This window comes from Thalia democratica, chromosome 6, assembly GCF_965202585.1.
Source record: "Thalia democratica chromosome 6, ktThaDemo2.hap1.1, whole genome shotgun sequence".
In the NCBI taxonomy this organism is placed as follows: Eukaryota; Metazoa; Chordata; class Thaliacea; order Salpida; family Salpidae; genus Thalia; species Thalia democratica.
This window is the reverse complement of record NC_139170.1, coordinates 34,191,283-34,215,661: the sequence shown is the minus strand read 5'-3', so window position 1 is coordinate 34,215,661 and position 24,379 is coordinate 34,191,283. Positions and strand designations below refer to the sequence as shown.

General features: G+C 28.4%; 1 protein-coding gene across 1 annotated transcript; it reads left to right on the top strand.

Moving 5' to 3' along the window:
* Nucleotides 1-24,038, top strand: LOC145839009 (NPC1-like intracellular cholesterol transporter 1). Its single transcript, XM_082946622.1, has 24 exons — nucleotides 1-30; nucleotides 8,101-8,203; nucleotides 9,068-9,294; nucleotides 9,667-9,838; nucleotides 10,776-10,937; nucleotides 12,437-12,691; nucleotides 12,957-13,300; nucleotides 13,615-13,809; nucleotides 14,176-14,348; nucleotides 14,751-14,853; nucleotides 15,914-16,075; nucleotides 17,078-17,206; nucleotides 17,441-17,623; nucleotides 18,087-18,329; nucleotides 19,198-19,341; nucleotides 19,492-19,660; nucleotides 20,249-20,360; nucleotides 20,624-20,863; nucleotides 21,166-21,259; nucleotides 21,452-21,633; nucleotides 22,226-22,457; nucleotides 22,926-23,039; nucleotides 23,364-23,526; nucleotides 23,911-24,038. The coding sequence occupies exons 1-24, from the start codon at nucleotides 1-3 to the stop codon at nucleotides 24,036-24,038; spliced, it is 4,059 nt and encodes a 1,352-aa protein (XP_082802748.1).
* Nucleotides 24,039-24,379: the final 341 nt, after the last annotated feature.

Here is a 24,379-nt window from a genome sequence, read left to right as displayed (position 1 = left end):
ATGACCCCGCTGGGTTTTGAACCCACACAGGTCAGATTATGCTGTTCCACAGCCATGCGCCTTAACCGCTCGGCTGTCGGGGCTTGCAGACTTCGTCAAATTTAGCTTCTATAACTCTTATAACTTTGGAAGTTTTTCACAAATTTCTGCTCTGCAATTATATTCTTAGATGTAAGTTCAAGAAATATATGCTAAACCTATTAAGTTTATGTCTATTTTGCAAATATAACAAAAAAAAAACAAAAAAAATTAATAATTTATAAAACAAACATAAGATACAAACTTATTTATTTTTAAAATAATTTGTTTACAACAACTTTAAAAGGTTCTTTTGTGGTTGTTTAAGCCTAAAAGTTCATTTATTGTAATTTTTTTTATAAAACATGCTCAACTTACATTTTTTAACTAGTTTTCTAATTTATGTGATAAAAACCTCTACTTAGGACGTTTTAAAAGTTTTTTTGTATTCTTTTTTACCAAAAAGTTTGTACTTTGTAAGATTATCTTTTTTATAACTGCTTACCAAACCAATCCAAATTGTTTATTGTAATAGAAAATTATATTACCTATACAAACTGTTATAAAGTTTAATTGCCGAACGGATTATTGAACTATCTGAATTGTAAAATTTTTTGTCAATAAGGATTGTAGCCTATAGATAGAAATTTTTATGAAATTTTATTTTCTTTGTTAAGTACAATAATTGATTTTTTTTTCAGTAAACTTTGATTAAGATAACTTTAAGGACGCTTTAATTGTGTTTTTGTTTCTGTTAAAAAGTTTATTTATTTTAAGTTTATTTACTATACCTGCTTAAACTACTTTTTTTTTTTTTTTGTAACTTTTGTGCTAAAAACTTCTACATAAGAGTTTTATAAGCGTTTTTATGTTTTTTGTTACTAAAAAGTATATTTATTAAAATTTTTTATAAAACTGTAAACTTAATATTAAAACTGTCTGTCTAATTTATGTACTAAAACAACATTTTAGAATTTTGGATACAATAACTTTGTTTTCGTGTCTGTTAAACGTTAAAAGTACATTTATTCTCTACTTAAATTGCCTATAAAGCCATGCCTCGTCCAATTACTGATCTTAAATATATACAAAAGGGTTCTACTAAGGACGTTTAAACGGTTTTTCGTGTTTATTTTAACTGAAAGACTAATTATTGAAAACATTTATTTGAAACTTTTAAAACTATCACTTATAAATACTAAAAATGAGTTCTAGTTATTACGTTTAAATTTTTATAAATTTGTTTTATTACGTTTAAATAGTTTCTTTTTTGTTTTAAGAGAAAAAGTATATTCGTTTACCAGTTTTAATCATTTTTATATCTAAAAGTCTAAATTCTTTTCAATATACAATTTATTATTATACTATAAGTAAGTAAATGCTACTTTTTATTAGTTTATATATAAAATAGAAACAATTAATAAGTTGATATATGTTAAAATCTCCCTTTGTGTAAGGAAATTAATTTAAAAAAAAATTTAATTTATGCTTTTATTAAAGTTATTCTAAAATCGTGTAATTTTATTTTACGTTTAATGTACAAAAATTATAAAAGTACTAGTTTAGAACTTTTAGATCACTATTATAAGTTTTATTAAGCAATAATCATTTTATCTTAATGTTTAAATTATATATAAAATAGTTTTTGGATAGGTAAGGTTGATTTTTACAAGTAATTTTTAAATAAAATAATATTTCATTAGATATTTTAACCTCAAAACAACATAACTAATTTGTACAAATAGTATAAAATAGATAAAGTATAGTGTAAGAATACAGTAAAAACCACTTGAAAATATGCCTGTTTAAAACGGATATTTGAATTTGATTTATCCAACTTGCATTGGTTTCATCGCTATTTAACTATTTACGATAATGAACTTTCATATTAGATAACAGTAGGCTTTTTTAAACGTTGAACACTTTCTTGAAAAAAAAGCTATCTTTTGTGCTCAGTAGAGCGAAGGATCTGTTGGCTAAACGCCAAGCCACCCGTACATTGGTATTTAGTCATATAAAGTCTAACCTGTAAACAAAACATAAGAACTAAAAATTTTAAGCTTGAATTGGTCATTGTTTAAAGTTTACGATTTTTAAGAAGGTACGTTCGGTTTTTCTATAAAAACTACGCTGAATTGAGTAATTGCTAATTCTAGCATATTAGAACCGTCGTTAGTCTTTATTAAATTGAGTACTTTTAAAGTTATCGTTAATATAAAAATAAACTTTTTTTTTATAACAAGTAAGCTTACAAAATTAAATAAGAAATAGTCAGTTTTCAAAACAAAGTAATTGTTTATTTAGAAAATTTTTATAATCTTAATTCGGAAAAAAAGTTTTATAATTTTTGTTAATAATTATAACAACCAACATCACATATTTAAGTTTTTTTTTTGTTTTTTTTATAAACATGTTTATTTACCACTTTAATTCTACTTTGTAGTTTAAGCCTGTTTAAAACATTACTTTTGTTTATTAGACAATTTAACATATTAATTATACATTTTTAAGACAAAAACTAGTTTTCGACGGAACAATTCGATTAAATATAAACTTAGGTTTTAACTTCAATTAAACCTAAGTATTTTCTATAAGCATAAACTTTGAAATCTCTTTTGTTAAATTAAATAATGTATAAATCTTTTGTAGGTTAAATGTTTGTAAGAAAGTTTTTAAATACTATGTTTGCGCATATTTCAAAACTAGTACATAAAAAACTTGTTTAATTTACAAGTATAAACATAGTGATATTTGTTAGTTTTATTAAATTTTACGCATAAGGGCTTATGGTAAATTTAACGAAAACAATTTTTTCGTTGCAACTGTCAATAATAATTATGGTAGCTTTTGTGCTAAAACCTTTTGTTGTAAAGTTCTTAATAAAGAACTATTCTTCACAGAACAAAACGTTATTGAAAGCAACAAAGATTTGCAACTTTTAATCAACCGTTAAACGGTTTTCAACAACAAAACAAGTTTATCAGTAGTCAACAGGTTGTGAAAATTAAATATAAAAACATAGTCAAAGTATATAAACAAAGTGTTTTGTGGGCTGCATGTTTAATTAAAAATAAATTTAACAATCAAACTCTAACAATTAGTCATGAAATTAGCAACACGACTTAATCACAATTACAGCATCATTTTAAAGCTTAAGTTAGTTTAAAGTTAGTCTAAAGTAATTTATTTATTCTTAAATAATGAAAATTTTTTCTTTACAAAAAATAAAGCTCTGAACGTCAAATCAATTTTGTTTTTATTAGTTATACCTTTATTACGCATAATAACCCAATAAAAGCATAACATATAGTCTTATAAAAACATAAACAACACAAATCATACAGTAAAACCATATTTAGTAGCCTAGTAGTACTTTGATGTGTAATTAATTTAGATGATAAATACACTTTTTTATTTGACTTCATGTATTTACAGTTCGATTTTTAAAAGCTCGTAAAAATCAAAAAAGCTTCTTCAATTATTATTTCACTAAGCTTAAACAGTTTTTGTAGGCTTATACTGGATCAATATTGAATTAAAACTATGATTAAGTTTATAAATAGCTATTAGAAAAAAATATCCTTGCAAAGAAAATAAAACATATAAAGAGTCAAATAGTTAATACTGTTGAAAAAAAAGCATTATATGTATTAAAAAATATTAACATATCATTAGGTGAAGCGGGTCAAATAAGTTTACAATTTTTTCACTTACGATTGTTATTGAAAAGAAAATATACAAATTCTACCTTTTTACGGCATTTTACTTTATAAACTTTAAAACTTACTATTTTATATTGAGAAAACTAAAGTAATAAACTACAATAACGCTTTAAATCAAATTACAATTGAATAACAAGAAAAACACTACATAATTCAATAGGTTTAGAGAAAACTTTGACAAATATGTTACAGAATCTAAAACTGTAAAAACTTCGTTTGTATAGTTAAAAATACAATGGTGTGTGTAATGAAATTATACAATGCTCATTAATGTCGTTGACCTACAATTTTCAAAAACGCTGACGATACATTGAGGTGAGTTAGTATAACCGTAACGTGATCCAACATTAAGCTTTATTTACAAAATTGTTTAAACATTACGAAAGACCTCATAATTAAGTGAAAACTGGTGATTTTTCCGAATTTGATATCGTAATTACTCTAAGTTTGTTGCAAAAAGTGGTGAGTCTTAAATGAATAATCGAAAGCTTTATATTACAGCTAATTAATTGAACTGCTATGAGATACAAAACAAAATTTATCCTTCCAGTTTTGATATCTAAAAGGCAAACAAAAATAAGTTTAGGTTGTATAGACTTCACTTTTATTTAAAGATAAACGAACTTTTGCAATAAATATGACATAACTTATTTTGTTTGAAATGAAATTCCACAGTAAATAATTTATAAGCTACTAACACTCATACATATAATAAGCTATTAATGAGCATTTACTTAACTTTTTATTAACTTTTTAATGTTTTTAGTAATTACAACAACGTTTCAATTTTTCTCAAGGCTTTACACAGTTGACCACACTAAAATGGGAACGGGTCAAAATTGCATGAAGAAAAAATTACACGAGGGGACTAAATCACACGAAGACAAAATTGCACCAAGGATCAATTTTACACAAAGACAAATTTGCACGAGGGGACAAAATTTTGCACCAAGGGTAAATTTTGCACGAGTTAAAATTTTGCACGGAGCGTCAAAAATTAAAATATGAATTAATAAAAAACAAAAAAAAAGGTTACTGACCGAGGGTAAGGGTTAGCGCCCTGTGATGATAAAAATAAAAATAACTAATAAAATTTATTATTACAAAGAACAAGAAAAATGAAAAAATTAAAATAAATTAATTAAAAAAACAAAAGCTACCGACCGAGGGTAAGGGTTAGGGGTAATAGTGATAGTAAAAAAAGAAAAAAAAAGAAATAAATAAAATTAATAAACAAAAAATACAATAAAAAATAAATTTAATAAAAAAAAATCAACCCGTGCAAAAAAATCTCCGTGAAAAATTGTCTGCTCGTGCAAAAGTGTCTTCGTGCAATTTAGTCCCCTCGTGCAAATTTTACACCTACCCCACTAAAACAATCATTTTCAATATGTACATAGAAGTTATTTAAATGTGCACAAAAATAAAATCACAAAAACTATCTTTCAAACGCCGCTTATTTTGTCTTTTGGTTTTAGAAAAAGTTACTAGAACATTAATTAACATTTTTTAACACGTCATAAGTGTGTCAAGACACACAAAATATGAGATAATAGTGTTATCTAATTGAAAGCTGTACACTTTATTGTTTAGTGTGCACAGCTTTAAAAAACGTTGAAGACCACTGAACTAGGCTAGTGTATACAAAACTTACTAAGTACTATTCTTGTTTTAAGTTTAATCATTTTGATTAGTATAAACAACAAATCTAAAAATACTTGAAATGAAGAAAGTAAGTAAAAAAGTTTAGTATTATAACAATTTTTTTTAAATGTTATGCTTACTAAAAATTTGATTCACAGTTAAGATACTTCTGCACTTTATTTTGTACATGTAAGTACACACTTTAACACTGAAGTAGAGTAGAGATTTTATTTTTCTTAATACCTTTTATGTTTAGATATTTTTGTACTAAGTTGATAGTTTGTATTCAATTTAACTTACTAAATAATACTTTTGTTTTACTAAAACATGGTTTACCCTTATATGTTATAACAAAATATATTAGAAAAAAAAAATTGATTATAATTTAAAATAAAGCTATCTGTGCTGTATATAATTTTCTAAGAAATTTTATCTTAAAAATCTCACTACTAAGTCTTAGTCAATTTTAAACTGTTTAACAATGTTTTAAATCGAAAATACGAATTTATTTCAATATTTTTCGATTACTTTAAACTTCGTCACCTAAGGCAAAAAATAAAAAATCCGAAGCTTAGTTATAACTTTTTAAACTTAATATTTAAATATTAAGCTCTTAAAGCCACTACCGTTGTGATTTATAAAGTTATATATTATAGCTTTATACATAAACTTTACACAATTAACACCTAGTAACAGAACTGAAAAGAGTCATACCTTGTACTTAATAACAAGTTTTGAGTAATTTAATTTTTTAACAAAGGAGTCTTCGATTATAAGGAGTATTTAAAATTTAAATAGCAATTCAAACTACTAACAAAGGTGTTACCGACCCCAAAAATTTTGCTGACGCAGCCAAATAACCATGACAAGGATTAGACGAAGCACATTTTCTCTATACACGAATAGGTACACACTAATCACGCCATACTCTTCTGAGCAAACATTAGCTCAAAGTCCACACACAAAAAATGTTGCGTCTTTTACGACTTCATATTTAACTTGCTATTAAAACTTTTACTGCCTTTTTGTTTTATAGGTATTAAGCCGGTAAGCTCTTTGTTTTACAGTTTAGTAGATTTTTTACGGCGTTGTTATCGATTGGAGTGTTTTTTGCGTAACATATCAAAATGTGGCGCGGTTTTTGTTTTGACTATAAAGAGAGTTTGATTTTACTGATGAGTTTTATTTTCTTGCACACAAGTAGCAAAAGTCTTTTAAAGAATCTGAATAAGTTTAGCTATTAGTTTTATAAATCTAGTTGTAGTTATTAACTTTTATATTCAACTTTAATGATTAACACTTTAACAACAAACTTTTGTCAAAATATTAACTTTTAAATTATTGTGATTAAAGTTGTTTTTTAAAATACCCTTTAAACGTTTTAGTTTTTGTAGAAAAATAAATTTAGTTTTTTTTAAAGAAATTGCTTAAGTGAAATAGTATAAATTTATATTTTTAAAAGTTTTGAATTACCTTAACGTAGTATAGTAGTAAAAACGTTATAGGTAGTTTTATAGTTATAGAATTTTGTTAATCGTTTTTAGTTCAAACAATTGCTTTTAATAAAGCAATTTATGGTTTTGTTAAACTAATGTAATATTTATCTTGCATTTGAATGTTTGAAAGATTCTAAATCCATCCAAAACATATCTGTCGCAGAAGTGTTTTTTTAGTTTTACTAGCAATTGATCTTTAAAAGCGAAAAGGAATCAAAAAGTAACGAACTATCCTATTACAACTTGGTTAACTTTTAAACTTATTTTTGTTTCAAAGACTCATAACTTCACAAAACGCATTTAGCTTATGTAACTTTAAACATTTGTTTACCAGCACTTATTATTAAGTAAACATAGAAGTTCGCGCATATACAGCGATAAACATTAGTGTTTATGTATATATATAATGTAAAACAATAGTTTTTATGATATTGACACGACAAGACAATATTTTCAGGTAAAAATTGTGTTCTTGAAAAAAAAACACAACCATAGAAACCCTGTGATTTTTACTAAACAGTTGTTTTTTTTTGCATAGCAATACCTGACTTTATATAATTATTAAAGTTTTAAAACTTAATTTTTAAGCAAACTTTGTGTATTTATTAACAGGTTTAGTAAAATTTGTAAGAACTAGTTTTAAAACAACTCTAAAATAAAAAGGAAGAGCTTCAAAGAATGAGAAAAATATTTTCCAATACCATTGTACTTTTAATTTTGGTTAGTTACGTAAGAAGATGTTGCTTGTTTTTATTCTTACTTTTATTTTTAATTACTACCACTAAAAACTTTATTTCTATATTTATGAAATAAACGTTTCAGTATAAACAAAGTTATTAATTTCTGTATTATTCTTTTTTTTATAAACAGCTGATAATACTTATAAAGAATAAAATTATTACAGAATTAAAGAGTTTTTTTTTTTGAATTAGATCTACTTAAAACGTCCTCTAAAATATATATCGTAGAGTTTACAAAATTATTATAATATTCATGACTATGTTATTTTTTACTTAAAGTAACAATACGCTTTCATCATATCTATAAGTTTATTTAACAAACATAAAATCTTTAAAAAAATTGTTTTTTAAAGTGGTTGATTGAAAACAACTTAAGAAAAAAAAAGCTTTTTAACTTCTATGTTACAGATAGGTTATAAATCAACTTATAATTTTATGTTTTACCGACTAATAAACTTAACTTTTTATACATGTTTACAGGCGACGCAATGTAGAAGTGGCGAAATAAAGCATGAAGAAGGTTATTGTGCCTACATGGGATCATGTGGGTATAACACAAACCTGGAAAACGGAGAAAACAGAGGTTTTAGTTGCTAGTAGGATAAAACACACAATATAATTGATACATGGTTTTTTAATCGTGTTGTTTAAATTAAGTTTTTATTCGTACTTCATTTAAAATAAACAATCAACGTTTTTATAACAAAAAAAAGCAACAATATAAAAGTTTTTTTTTTGTTGTTAAATTGCAGAAAAAGGGTTACAATAAGCTAAACTAAACTATATTGCTTAACCTTTAGCTATTAAAACTATTTAAAGATAGTTTGAATAGTACTTTTAACTTTACTGCAGTCATGACAGCTTTCTACATACGTTTAGAGATTTTATTATAAGTTTTTATAAAAGTCACACAGCACCTAAGTTATTTCTAAAGTAAAATTATCAGCTTTACAAAGTTTAGGTTTTATTTTAATTAAAATGAAATCTTAAATTTTAAACTCACACAATTTTAAACTATGATTTTAGTAAAAAACACTTTTGGAAACTTACTTGTTTTTATAAGAGTTTATTTCGATTAGTTTATTTCAGTTAAGTTTTATTGTTTGGATTTTTTGATTGGCAATGTCTCTCACGGGAAGTCGTATATTTGTAAGGATACCCATTTTAAAATGAAAGAGAACATGCGTTATTATTGTAAACTAACTCGTTTGTTAGACTAAAACTGCTCAAACTCTGAACTTTTTCTACTTTTCAAGAAAAAATAAATTTTTACTGCACAATTACAAGCAACAAACGTGTTTTCTAGAAAAATATATAAAATATAAGCACATTTACAAAATAAAAACATAAAATAAACTATAACGTTACCAAATACTGTAGAAGCATCTTTGCTTGTTTGTTAAACAAAAAATTAAAAAAAAAATATTTAAAAGTTACTTCTGAACAGCCAAGGTGCCCTGCTTCAACCCCGGCCCTTCGTTCAAACCCGACGGTTACCTGGAGGACGTGAAAAGGGTATGCCCCAACCTGATCGACCCTGACAACCCCGAGGACACCAAGGTGTGTTGCCAACAAACCCAGCTGGAATCCCTAGAAGACCAGATCGTTGCTAGCGAACTGCTGTTCGGAAGGTGCCCCAGTTGCTATGCAAACTTCAGAAATTTGTACTGTTACGTTAGTTTGAAAATACTAAAATTTATAGTTATTCTAAAAAAACATAAATGAACAGCTTTTATCTTCTAGTACATTTGTGAGGCTAATTAAAAATTCTTTAGTTTTTATTTATAGCAACAGATGACATAGAATTATCCATCTAGCACTTATGACACTTAAAATAAATGTTATTATTCTCTCCAGCTTCAAAAGTAGAGCTTATTTAAAAGTTTATTTTCTCATACAAGGTTTTCGAAGATATTAATAGTCTTAACATTTTTTTTTTGTTTTCCCTTCATACTAAACAATTCTAACTTCTGCAATGGTTTTTGAATACTTTTACACATATTTTTTTACATTATAGTCTTATCAAACTCCAATCTTCACATACAGACAACGTGTTCTCCGGACCAGTCCTCGTTCGTCAACGTGACAGAGACAGTCGACAACACGGTAACCGGTGAACCGTACCCAGGGGTGGTGGACCAGACCATATACATTGACCGGGAATTTGCGAAAGGAATGAAAACCTCGTGTGAGGAAGTTGTCTTCCCACAAACTAACGGTTCGTTTCAGTTGTCATTAAGTTTTAAAGCAGCATAATTTTATATTTAATTATTGATTTAAGCAAGCGTATTGCGTTTAATAATTTGAACTAGCTTGTTATTTACAAAATTTATGAAATAGAATAAAGGTTTATGGTTCGTTACAACTTTATATCTTGATTGTACAATTTTTGCTTGCACGTATTTCTTATTTTGTCATATATTCTGTTTTGCTAAAAATAAATAATATTTAAGAACACAAGGTTTAGAAATCAGCAATAACTTTTTTTTGGTAGTACAAAAGTTTACAGTGTATATAATGTTAATTGGTGTTTACAACTGTTTATTTCTAATAAATATATTGTTTTTTAGATTTCATATAGCTACAAAGTTTTTTTTATTTTGATCTGCATAAGTAGTTTTAAAGTTATTTATTGAAATTTCGTTAAAATATGTTTTTTTTAAGTAAAAATTTTACATTTTAGCAAAAAAAGAAACTACTTATTTGTATTTCATATGTAAAATATTACGTAATTTGATATTTGTATAAGAACGTTGTTGTTAGGTGTTTTGCTAACATGATGTTTTTTAAGTTTTATCGCAATAAATTATATAACTGATAGAAATGAAAGTTTTAAAGCTTTTTTTAAGTTGATCTGCAGAAGAATTTAATCTTCTTACAAGAACTATGACGTTTATTTTGTCCTTTTAAGCTAAGTCTTATAAAGGACTAGAAAACTTTACTAAAAGTTTTAAAAGCCTTCGCAATAAATACAGTTTTATTACAAATTATAGGTATATAATAATAAAAAATAAACAGCTAATGTTCAAGGAATGCAAAATATTATAAGTGTAAAGAAACGTTCTCCTTTTAGAAGTTACTTTCAGCAAAATTTTTGAATATTTAATTATGTAATGTAATTACTGCAACATCAACTAACAACTGTTGCTATGCAGGAAAAGCGATCACGTTGTCATGCAACGGATATACCGGGGACCAATGCACGACCCAACACTTTCTCGATTATCTGGGATCCACGGGGAACGGGGTGGCCCCATTGGACATGGAGTTCCACCAGATTGGTAACGAAACTTCTAACCCAGATGTTGAAGCTGAAGGTAAATCAAGTCGTAGATAATTATTAGTATAAACTATTTGTAACAAAATAATGCCTTAAAGCATTATGACATGAACAATTTTTATAAAAGGGTGTTGGAAAAATTTCATTTATAATAATTTTACATCCATTTTAAGCGTTTGCATAAAGTACAATAAATAAAAAAATGATAATAATGTTTAAGTCGTGTTTTAGACAAAGTCTGCAAAGTTTAAAGTAACTTATATATTAAAACAGAGTAAAATAACAAGCAGTGATTTACGTAACGTCAACTCGTCATATACTTTTAAAAATAGTTTACTGTTTACGTTGTCTTTTAAAAGCAATTACATGTTTTATTGTTTACTTAATTACGTTAGTATTCAAACATCGTTTTCTCAAAAGAAATATCAATCACTAACGGAAATTGTTTTATTTTATATTTTTGTTTTGTTCATTAAAGATACTTTCCCATATTAAAAAACAAAAATATTTCTCATTTGCAACTAGTTTTTATAAAAGATTACAAAGTTAACGTTAGTAAGAATAACAAGTTTATAATTATTCGGTCTTTAATTATTTCTAAAAGTTTAACCTAAAAAATCCCTAGTGTACGTACATCACACTCTATTTTTAAAATGTTTACTTTCTTATTTTTGTTTTTTATTTTATTTTCATACAACACATTAAATATTACTTGTGTAATGATATGCGAAAGTATTTTTCAATGATATTTTCTACTTTATTTTGCACAAGTTCAAGTACATACTGTATTTCAACTTATGTCGCCATGTACTGAAATATTCATTTTTACAAAGTTCACTGTGTACACTGATAAAAATGCATACCTGTTAAATAAACAAGCCAATAAATTAATCCGTTTGTAAACAAACAAGCTATAAACGTTTTGTTTTTAGCTACTTAAAAAGTTAAATTTAACAGCTAAATTAAGTTGTTTTTAAACTTTTTTAATACATAATAAAACAAATTTAATACTATATTTTTATTTAGTATCGTTTTTATGTAATAATTTAGTTTGAAAACAAAGTTACTAAATTAAGTTTACAAAAAATTTTTATAAAGATATTAAAACCTGAATATTTTCTAAATTATTTAAAATTAAAGTTAAAAAACAAAAGCCTAACAATCTATATATTGTGCTTAATTAAAAGTGGTTAAAAAAACTATGCTTTTTAAATAAAAAAATTAAAACTATTAGGCAGCAAACAAACTTAAAACAAAAGGATACAAATATAACTTTAATAAAATTAACTATTATAAGCTATTACTGTTTTCAAAAAATATAAAGATGCTTTTAAATCATAAATTAAAGCTAAATTTTTCTGTAAAGTAGCATTATGTTAACATTAATAAAGAGCAAGAGTTTGTATGAATAGTTTGTTAGATAAAGTTGAAAGTTGTTTGTATATACACGTTAATATATTTGTTGGTCTACAAACAAAAAAACAGAATTTTTTGTTCAAAAAAAAATTTTAATTTTATCCCAAAAACTTTTGACAGCACCAGAACCCTACATTCCCTTCAACCCTGACTTCTACCACTGTTACGAGGCAACGGGCAACGACACCCAGCCCTGCAGTTGCAGCGACTGCACCCCGGCCTGCCCCGCGCCTCCCCCCATCCAACCCAAAGACCCCCCTTTCGAAATTAACGGTCACGACGGTGTGGGGGTGATCATGGTGATCGTGTACTGCGTCCTGGGAGCCATCTTCGTCGGATCGTCCATACTCTACTGCATTTGCTGCGCTGGAAAAGGTTTTGATTTTTTATTGTTATTATTTATGTTTGTTTTTTTGTTTTTTAAGTTGTCACACAAACTTTATTAAGATTTTAGTGTTTACTAATGATTGAGGTTTTTACTATCTCTTTGTCTTAATTTATTAAATGAATTGTTCCAAGTTCTTTTTGTTTTAAGAAGTTTTCACACAAGCTTTGTTAAAGTTTAGTGTTTACAAAAATTTGGGTGACTAAAATTTACTGATTACTGCTACTTGTATAAGTTTTATTGTTATTCACTCAGGAAAACAGTACATCAACTACACGAGCTCGGGCGAGGAAAAGCAGGACAGGGACTGCGACCAGCCCCCGGTCCAGGATCACCAGCTGTCCTACTTTGACAAGCTGGCCAAGAAGTCCCAGGATCGCACCAGGGACGTTTTGGAGAAGTGGGGCTGCATGATATCCCACCACCCCTACGTAGTCATAGTGCTGATGGTGGGCATGATCGTCGGGCTGTGCTTCGGCGTGCCCAGAGTCATACTGACCACCGACCCCATCGAGCTGTGGTCCACGGAGGGCAGCAAAGTGAGGAACGAGAAGGACTTCTACGACCAGAGTTTCGGAAAGTTCTTCCGCACAGAACAGGTAGGTAGAGGCAAGAATTCTCCAAGTTTTGTACGACTACGTTAATTTTTAATAAAGTTAGACTGTCGACTTATTTTCATATCTTTTGTCTTTAAAGAAAAGATCAAGTGTTCTCTAAACGTAAAGACATCGAGTTCTTAAAATACATCTTTTAATTTTTTTCATTATAAACCAACTTAGTATAAACAAAGTTTTGAGCTCATAATTTTTGTTGTTAATTAATAAGTACTAATTCAAATTTTATCAAACTTATTCATATAGGTTCTGTAAAAAATGTTAGTTAAAATTCTCAATAAACGTATTTTTATCACCAGGTAATTATGAAGTTGAAGCCGGAGAAAGACACGGGTTACCACGAGTACACTTCCTACTCGGACATCAAGTTCAACTTTTCCTCCATCCTGCGCAAAGAAGTGATACTGGAAATGTTGGAGTTGCACGACAGGCTGAGGTACATGAGAGTCGAGTACGAGGCCGACGATGGCACGATTCAGGAGGGCGGGTTGCAGGTTGGATTTGTGTTTTGTACTGTTTACTTTGGTCAACTTCATACATAAAACAACAATAATTTACTGGCTGCCGTATGCATCTCTTGATGCGAAAGAAATTGCAACATTATGCTTACTTTAAATATTAAACAATAGATACTAAATACTAGTCTACTAAAGGAGAAAACGAAAACTTAACTAAACGAAAAAAAGTTCATTTCTCTATTTCAGCTTATTAAATTTAACTAAGTGTTTCGAGGCCTTTTAAGCATTTTATTTAAAATAACTCGATCTTAAATTGAAAATATTTAGATAACTTCAAGCATACTTTTTAGAAAAAGCTTTGTTTGAAAAATACATTGTAGTTCTAACTTTTTTTTATTCAAGGACATTTGCTTCAAACCACTGGATCCGGACAACACCAACTGCACGATAACGTCGGTGATGGGATACTGGCAGAACAGCCGGGAGAACCTCGATTATGAGGTCACCGTGACCAACAAGATAACCGGACAGAACGTCACCGTTGATTATCACGATCATTTCATCTACTGTGTTCAGTTAGTTTTTTTGAAATTGAGTTAAAAGTTGTTATAAAAATTTTCATTTTGTGTTCAAGAAGTTTTTAGAATCTTCAAAGAAGCATGAACAAGTTTTTTGTCTTTAGATTTACTTAAAGAACTTTTTTTAGCATTATGCAGGCTCCGCACAGAGTTAAGATAAAAATTGTATTTTAATAAACTAAAGTTGTAAAAGTTGGTAAAATAATTTTTTTCTAAGAAATTAATTGTTTATTACGTTTATAGAACTAACACAGCATATCTAATAAAAAACTTAAAGAAGCACTTCATTAAATAGTCAAATATACTTGTGTATTTATTTAGCAATTAGATCGGTATAAAACCAATAAAAGTGTCAAAAATTTTAACAAGTAAACTTGTTAATAAAATCAATTAAAACAGAGCACCAGCAACATTGCAGGAAACAACACCCCTCCACCAACCATGTACCGGGGACTACGGTGGTCCAATATTCCCTTACCTGGCCGTTGGTGGTCAGGAAGGGGTTAGTTGATTATAAGCTGTAAATAGATAAACTATTAAATTGTTACGTAAGCAAAGTTCTAGTTTATTTTACTTATTTTATCAAAGACAAAAAAAAAAATAAATACAAAAATAATTATAATTTCACCTAAACATTGTTGATTAAATTGTAAAACTATCTAATGAGTCAAAAAATCATATAACTTTTTATCTTTTTAAAACTTACATAACTCATTTCCAAAATGCTTTTTATATATTACAATAAAACTTATATTAGGCGTATACTAACGGCTGCTTTTCAAACTAAAAATCTAAAATAAAGTTTCAAAATTGTTTTGCTTTAAATTCATTCATAGACAGTTAAACTTTCACTTAGAATATTGTATAAAAAAATTCCGAAAATAGCACCAAAACAATAAATTGCGCAACACATAGCGTGAGAGTTGATTTATTTTCAGGGACAAACATGTTTGATGTCTGCTCGTAATTAGCTAATAAACAAACAAATAATTCACTTGATTTTGATGAGCTCGCGGTGATTTTTAATTGCTTGCCAACACGTAAAAATTTAATTTGTTTTGAACGTTGTAATGAATTGTTAAGTAAATACGCTAACGTTTGACAAAAAATTTGTGATAACAACCAGTTTAAGAAAAAATTTTCATTGTGATAACTTCTTACTACATGACGCACGCTTATAAATTAGACAAGTCATTAAAGTTTAGAAAAAGACAAGTTTTTGTCAAAATGTTTAATGAAGATTAGTGTACAAATACAGAAAACTTTATGACGCACTAAAACTAACTAAATATGAGGAAATTTCAATAATAAATCTATTAAGTTAACAATAAATCAGTTAGCAAAAGTAAGACAAAATGTTTTATGACTTAAATTGTCACTATAAGCACTTTTTAAGATAAACAGCTTAATTTGTAACAAATTATAAGGTAACATAAAAGATTAAAAAACTGTTTATTTTCAATATTATTGTTATGTAAACGAAAAAAATTAATTATAAAAAAGTTTTTAAAACAGTTAACAAATTTTTTATCAAAAGTTTATAATCTTATATTTTAACACAGGATGACTACAACTTGGGAAAAGCGCTGATATTGAACTATGTCGTGCTGAATTTTGAGAAGGACGAATATCAAACGAAAATAGTTGAAGCCTGGGAAAAAGAATTCCTGAAAATTATGAAAGATTGGGATCCTGAGTACTTTGAGTTCGCCTATTTTTCTGAAGTTAGTTTATGTTTTTTATTTTAAACAAATAAAGTGTTTTCAGTACTTTTTTTTTCAGTAGTTTCTTATATTGTTTAAAGTTTATTTTTGTCAAGAAATCTTGATATATTAAGAAAGGTATATAAAAAATATTTTGACATATTTGTGAATTTTTCTTGTATATTTTTGAAGCTTTTATGTTCGCAATTTTGTACAAGTCATCTTACATGTTCTGCATATAAAATTTTTGGTTTTGGATTTTTATTTGTTTTTTATGTTGCAACATATTTCAAATATGGAAAAACATTACTTTTGATGTCTTTTGCTTTTGCAAAGCAAATAAACAAGCGATTTGCAAACATCATACCTCAAAACTGTTTCTGAAATATAAACAACAACCGAAAAATTTTAAACGGCTCTCAAGATTAAACACTTCCACTTAGTTTTCAACTTCAAGTTTTACTACCTTATATTCAAAGCACGTTTCAAGTGCGGTAAAAACTTCAAACAAGTTTGTTAGTTTAGATGTTATCGACGTCTTCTGACTGTGGTTTGATGGGCAAATAAAAACAAATTTGTACTCAGTATGACACCAGTTTTATTTTTATGACCTTATTTACTTAAGTTACATCAATTGAACGTTTCTGGTTCCAATTAGTTTACCTTTAAAATAAGTGTTCGCCTTTTCTAAACTATTTATGTCTGTAAAATTTAATTTTTTTTTTTTATAAGGAACTTTTAAATTTCTGCTAACGTTGCTTTATGATCGAAATATCCTAAGTTGATGTTATGTTTTTTAATTTAATAGTTTATTGACTGTTATGCTATAAACTTTTTATTTTATTATAGATAAAATATTTATAAGTAATGAAATTCGCCTTCAAAAAATTGTTTTTAAACATTTTTATTTTGTTTGTGTTGAAATACTTAAATTTCAAAAATTCGAATTTTCAAAAAAGTTTCACAACAAGTGTTACATAACACTTAAACCAAGCAACAACTTAAATATTTTTAATCCACCAGAGGTCGGTAGAAGACGAGCTTGTGCGATCGAGCGAATCGGACATCGTGGTGTTTGTAGTCAGCTATCTCGTCATATTCGTGTACATCGCACTTGCGTTGGGCAGCTACTCCTCTATAAAACGAATTCCGGTGAGTTTTTGACATTACTTTATTGGTACTCTTGTGTGCTTAAACAACTTACAAGTAAACTGTTTTTAGTATCATATAACAAACAAATTGAAATAAAATTACATAAACAACTTATATTAAACAGTAGTTTTCAAAACAAGTAAAACGATAAAAACTCACAAAGTAAAAGATACATAGAAGTAACCTTTTAAGATACATTACATTTTTATTATCAATTTTTCGGTTGTTTTTCAGATAGAGTCAAAAATAACGCTCGGTATCGTGGGTATCCTGGTGATCCTGGCATCTGTGTTTGCGAGCATCGGAATACTCGGTTACGCCAAGTACGCCACGTCCCTGATCGTTATTGAGGTGGTCCCGTTTCTCGTGTTGGCCATTGGGGCGGACAATGTGTTCATACTCACACTTGAGTATGAGGTCAGTACTAGTTTTTTTTTTTTACATTTTGCGTTCTATGACATGTATCATCGACGGAGATATTGTACTGTCAATATTGTACGACGGAGATATTGTTCGTTTAATTATTAACTAACTTTAAAAAAATTTTCAACATGCATTAAGATTAACAAATTTTTGTACAAATGAGCTTGTTAAAAATCTATTTGAGGTAAACAAAAATTGTCAATTGAATTTAAAAATGATAACTTTTTTTCTTAATTCTAACAAATATCTTAAATGCTTCTGATAAATATTTACTTTTTAAACTTTAAAGTTATAATCCAGCTAAATCTGTGATAAGCATTTACTTTTGAATCTTTTGAGCTTGTCAACATGTTTAGTTATTGTTTTTTATTTTCAACAATCTTCCCTTAATATACTAGTTTTTGCTTATTTAATCAAATTAGTATTACCATTCACTCAACAATAAAATCCCCCACAGCGAGACACGCGCAAGGAGGGCGAGTCTATCGAGGACCAGGTTGGTCGCGTGTTCGGCGAAGTCGGTCCCTCCATGCTCATCTGCTCGTTGACCGAGACCACCGTGTTCTTCCTCGGAGCGCTGACGGAGATGCCGGCTGTTGAGCAGTTCGCGTACGCATCAGCGATCGCAATATTCCTCGACTTCCTCCTGCAGATCACATTGTTCCTCGCCTTCCTGACGCTGAACGCTAAAAGACAAGAGGTAAGGATTTTCAGTTTTGATATTTTGATTTTTGGTAATATAAAGTGAGTAATTTTTTTAAGTTAGGCTCAGAAAGAAACAGTTTAACTATTTTTTAAGTTTGGAAAAAGTATTTGTTTTTACAAAATAATTAATTTTTTTAGGTTTATCTGATTTTTCTTTAAATCTAACAATTTAGTGTGGTTTTACTTATATTGTCCATTTTTAAACTGGCAAAAAAAAAGTACAGTATTGTTTGTAGCAATTAAAATTATGTTTATTTGAATAAAAGCTGTACTTTGCAACTAATTTTAAACTCTTTAAAGATTATATTTTTAAACTAAAACAGATGTTTTAAAACAATCAGTTGTCCGCAAAAAAAAACATAAAGTTACCAAAACTACTTATTTATACTTCTTTTTTTTTAGTGCTCGTAGTAAAGCACTATGATTTGTGGTCGAAATTAAATTTGAAATTCCATGACTTCGGTAAATAAGCATTACGTTTGGTAAATAAAAATACGTGCTTATAATTTATGATAAGTTGGTCTTACTATTTACAGCTATTTACAAAATTTTTATTTAAAAAGCCATCTAATTTCCTTTTATTTAAAGAAGTTAACATTTACAAAAAGTGATGATAGTTTTAGAAATAAAACATATAGTAAAGTTGAACAAGAATATCTAAATAATAAAATGAATTACGAAAGTCTTGTACTTAGCTTTAATACTCAGTTTTAATACAACTTTTTCAGATGTATTGCATTAGCGAGCTTATGTTTCAGACATTTTATATTTACTGCTTAATATTGTAAAACTTTTAAAAACTTTCTAAAAGCATAAACTAAATTGTTACTTTATTTAATTTATAATCACAAAGTAATTTGCAGGCAAACCGAGTAGATGGTTTGTGCTGCTTCAAAATGGATGATGATCGTGACGATGACTATGTGAAGGATCCTCCAATGCTGGATACCTTCTTTGAAAAGTATTACACCCCTTTCCTCATGAACGACCTTGTCAGAATTATTGTGGTAAGTTTTGTTTATATTTATATTGTTCTTTGATTTTATCATATGACTACAACTAAACTCTAAGTACTTGTTTTAAAGCTTTTACCAAAAAAAAACATTCGAAGCAAATCTGTATAAACTATAACATGAAATAATCTAACGTTTTTAAAGATGCTCGCCTTCTTCGGAATATTCTGCTGGTGCATAGTGCTGACTTCAAACATGACCATCGGATTGGACCAGGATCTTTCCGTGCCACTGGATTCGTATGTACTCACCTACTTTGACTACCAGGAAGCTTTCCTTGGCGTCGGAGTGCCAGTTTACTTTGTAACTAAAGGTTTGCTCAATTTATTTTGATGTTTAGAAAAAAATATTAAGTGATTAACAAAGATTACTAAGACAGACTATCAGTGTGCTTTTGTGCTAGGGTTTAATAAGTTTTATTTATTAAACTACTTAGCTGTTTTTTTTTTGTAAACTCGTAAACAGTTTTTACAGTTTAAAAGTTAAAGTAAGTTTAAAAAACTTAAGTTAATAAAACAAGTTTCGTTTTTGTACAGAATAACATGTAAAATGAAAAAAAATATTGTTTTTATTTTATGCTTAGTAACAATGTATTTATTACAATTAAGTTGTTTTCTAAACAAATAAACTAAAAATAAGCTCGCTGGGTCATTTTGTTTTTTTAGTGGTCAAAACCAAGTTTTATCTACAACTGTTGTTTTTAATTTTGTTTGCTTAATAGATATAAATAACCACCAAGTTCAAAAACATAGTTAAGATGCCTGGGTAAACTTAAAAAACTGTACTAGTTTTATTAGAAAAAAATATATCATCAACAATATAAATTGTTTATAAAATAGAATATATTTAAGCTATAAATGAAGTGTTAATCATTTTATTTATACACTTAATTATATCAAAGGTGGATACGATTTTTCAAATAGGGACGGAGGGAACGCCATATGCGCCACTTCCGGTTGTAATAATTACTCACTCGTGCAGCAAATATCCTACGCCAGCAAGAACCCTGAATAGTAAGCTTGCTTCTTGTACAATTTGTGAGCTAAGGTTTCCACTTGTACAAACCACGGCTTTAATTTGATTATAAAAAGATCAAAATAATAATACTGAAATGTCTAAAAAAAACTAACGGACAGCTATTTTCAAACAGTTTTCTCGTTGCTTTGTTTACTCAACAAAAACTTGCAGATTTAAAAGCAGCCAGTCAATCAATCGTCAATTTATTATCCTTGAAAGTTTTTAATTTCTTGTAAAAAATCAAACAATTTTAACTCAGTTGGAAATTAGAAACTCCGGCGGCTTCTTGGTACGACGACTACGCCGATTGGCTGAAACCGTTCGGCCAACTGTCGTGCTGCAAACAGGACAGGGACCAGAACTTCTGCCCGTCCACCCAGTCCGTGCCGCCCGTATGCCTGCAGTGCTTGCGGGAGGAGGGCTCGTACACCCCCATGCAGTTCTACAAGTACCTGGAGTGGTTCCTGGTGGACAACCCCGGGCTTAAGTGCAACAAGGGGTGAGGAGCGACATTTTTTGATAGTATTTTTTTTTGTGAATGGAGCGGTATGCTTATAAAAGACGTTGTAAATAAATAAACTTTCTTAAGCTGTAAAGTGCGAAATCAATGAAATAGTAAAGTAAAGATTTTAAATTGCGACATGTAACTTAAAATAAACGCTGTATTGACAATTTAAATATGTTTATGTTCAACAAGTTCTGTTTTTACAAAACAATTATGATATTAAACCATGTTTTACAAACGACAGCTTTGTATTAAATTCGTGTAAATCAAAATGAAAAGCAACTTTATGTTAACAGTGGTCATTCGGCTTATGGAGGTGCGATCAACTTCATGGATAATGCCACGAGAATCACTGAAAATTCGACAGGACTCTACGACCCTAAAAACCAGGTTAGCAATTAGAAAATAATACAGTTTTGTGCTTTTAGACATGCTTATTTATTTGTTTAGTTTTATTTTGCTTAAAACACCTGTGAGAATTCATATCTGAACACAGTCGTTTAAATTTTGATTTATTGTTTAAAGTATATTTTTTTTTTAATTCAAAGTTAATCTAATAATAATGTTACTTTTTAATTCCAGGTGAATGCCTCATACTTCATGTCTTACCACAGCGTGTGCATTAAGTCAGTCGATTGCACGGAGAACTTGAGGATGGGAAGGATAATCGCAGAGAACATCACAAGAACACTGAAGGAACTCAACAGGCAAGCTGAAACCAAGTTCATTTTGGATGAAGACAACTTCGAAGTGTTCCCATATGCGTTAGTTTTATTTTAGATTTATTAAATTATATTTGGCTTAGTTCTAACATAAATTTTACACTACGTAAAAAATTATTGAGATTTTTATTGTAAAACGTACTGTTTTGTCTATTTGCAAAAAACTTGCATTTCTTAAACTTTTATGTTTTTTTATCACTGAGTTTTCTTAAAATTGCCTAGACCTAATCTTGTTTGTTTTGTTCGTAAAACATAGAAGGTGTTGTTTGAACTTTGAAAAACTAGAAATGTAAGTTTTGTATTGAATATATTAAGCATTGTGTATTACGTACTTAAAAACTATTTTAAAATTTTAAATCACAAACTGCTTTAACTAAAGTTGTAAAATAATCTAACCCAAAGTTCATCTTATTCTTCTGAAAAATTCAACGATTAAGTTTTCTACTTTTATAAAATATTTTAAATATGTAAAAAAATAACAATTGGTTAACACTAACGTGTTTCTCTTTAAGCAAAACAATAAACTAAAAACGCACAACTCAAACAGTTCCTATATATATCACTATCAGAAACAAATAAATAATTTCATATTAAACTTTCCAAAAAAATTATAAACTTTGATTTGTTTAAACAGTCTCTACTACGTGTACTACGAGCAATACCTTACCATGGTGGACGTGTCGGTGTTCCAGCTGGGCATCTGCATCATCCCCACCTTCGCCTTCGTCTTCATACTGCTCGGGTTCAACCTGCAGTCGGGTCTGATCACCCTGGTAACCATCCTCATGATCCTCATCGACACCGCGGGCTTCTCCTCCATGTGGGGCGTCGACCTCAACCCCGTCTCCTTGATCAATCTCGTTGCTGTCAGTTTCGTAATTATAAAAAATTTTTGAAATTCTGCTTACTTGGTTTTACAGTTTTTAAGTTTTTTAGCTCTTAGAAATGATAGTTTGGAATTTTAGTTTTAAGTTTCTCTTCTATTGAAATCAAAATTAAATTTTAGCTTTAAGTTTGTATAGCATTCGTTGCTGTCAGCTTATTTTGTTTAGTTGTTTTTAAAATGTTTAAGTTTTTTGACTAAAAAAAAAGTTTTGAAAAGTATTAAAAACTTCCAGTTTCTAAATGAAACTTTAATTTCTAAACATTATATGCTTTATAAAAAGTTGTAAAAAAAAGTTCAATTACGATATATATATGGTATGCGTAGCACGACTCGTAATAAAAAAGATAACTAATAAAAGTATAAATCGTTTATTAGCCAATCTAAAAGTATTAAAAACAACAAAATACTTTTCATGTTGTCATTATGTTTATTTTTCTTCTTTGAACAGGCGATAGGTTTATCAGTGGAGTTCACGAGTCACGTGGTCAGAACTTTCTCCTTGCAAACTCAACCTACAAAGAAGGAGAGGGTTATTGCCAGCATGAAGACTATGGGACCTGCTGTTAGTTTTTAGAGTTTTGTGTAAAAAAAAATTTTCTTTAACTTTTTGCTACGAGCTAAATGTATAAGTAAATAAAAAGTGTTCGAACAGTTAACAAACAGGAGAGTTATTTTAAAATTGTAACAACGAAACAGTTAAATGCTGCATTACTGAACAAAGTTAATACTAGATTAATTACGATGATACTAAAATAAATTATTTAGATTGTCATAAAAATACTTAGACATTGTATGCTAGGTTTAATGTTGTACAAAAGTCTTTAACTTGAGGTAAAGGGTGTTTATTAAATTTTCACTGTAGTATGAACTTATAATTTTATTCCAGGTGTTTGCGGGAGTGGCGCTCACCAATCTTCCGGGAATCATTGTGCTCAACTGGGCCACGGCTCAGCTCATCCAAGTGTTCTTCTTCAGGATGTGTCTCGTTATCACCCTCCTCGGAACCGCTCACGGTCTCATCTTCCTACCCGTGCTGTTGAGCTACATAGGTGCGTTTGTTGGAAGAGTCTTTTTTTTTAATATCTAAGTTAAAACTAAAGTATATAATTTTACATTATAACTCTTACTTTTTTTATCGTAAATGTTTTATTTGATTGACATTTTTGTTGCTGTTGAATTTTGGTACTTTTGGTTTAGGGATATCTCTTAATGTTTTATCTGTTTATTTACTGCTTAGTTAGAGCTGAAAAAAAAAATTGTAAAGTGTTTTTAATTAGTAGTTACTTGATATTAAACTTAGACAAATCTTGTGAATCTAAAGTTTTATTATAAGTGTTTGAGAATTTTTGTAAACGGAGTAAACATACTGTAAAAACTAAGCGTACACTGCAAATAGAAAATTTAAAAGTATATTTAACTTTTTATTATTTTAGGACCGCCTGTAAACAAGGCTATACTACAAGAAAAACAAAAAGAAAAAAGACAAGAAGTTTTTGACAACAAAGCATTTGAGAAGGAGAAAGGTTTGGATGATGACAAAGTATATACAACTGCTATATAAACTGTTCTTGATATTGTTGAGCCAAAAATATTGTCTTACCTTTTACAAAACTATTGTGAACATTCAAAATGATATTTAACTAAAAATACTGTGAATTGATTAGAATGTTTTCCACTAAACAAAAGTAGTATCTTTAAAGATTAGCTATTGAAACAATATATTTTTTTAAATTTCAACATCTTTACTAATTTCACTTAAAAAAGTACAATACATTATACATTGAAAAGCTATGGAAAGTTGAAATTGAAAGACTTTATACACTTTTTATTTTTAATATTTTTTTATAATTTATCATTTTTACAATCTTTATTTTACTCTTATTTTGCTGCCTTTGTTATGTT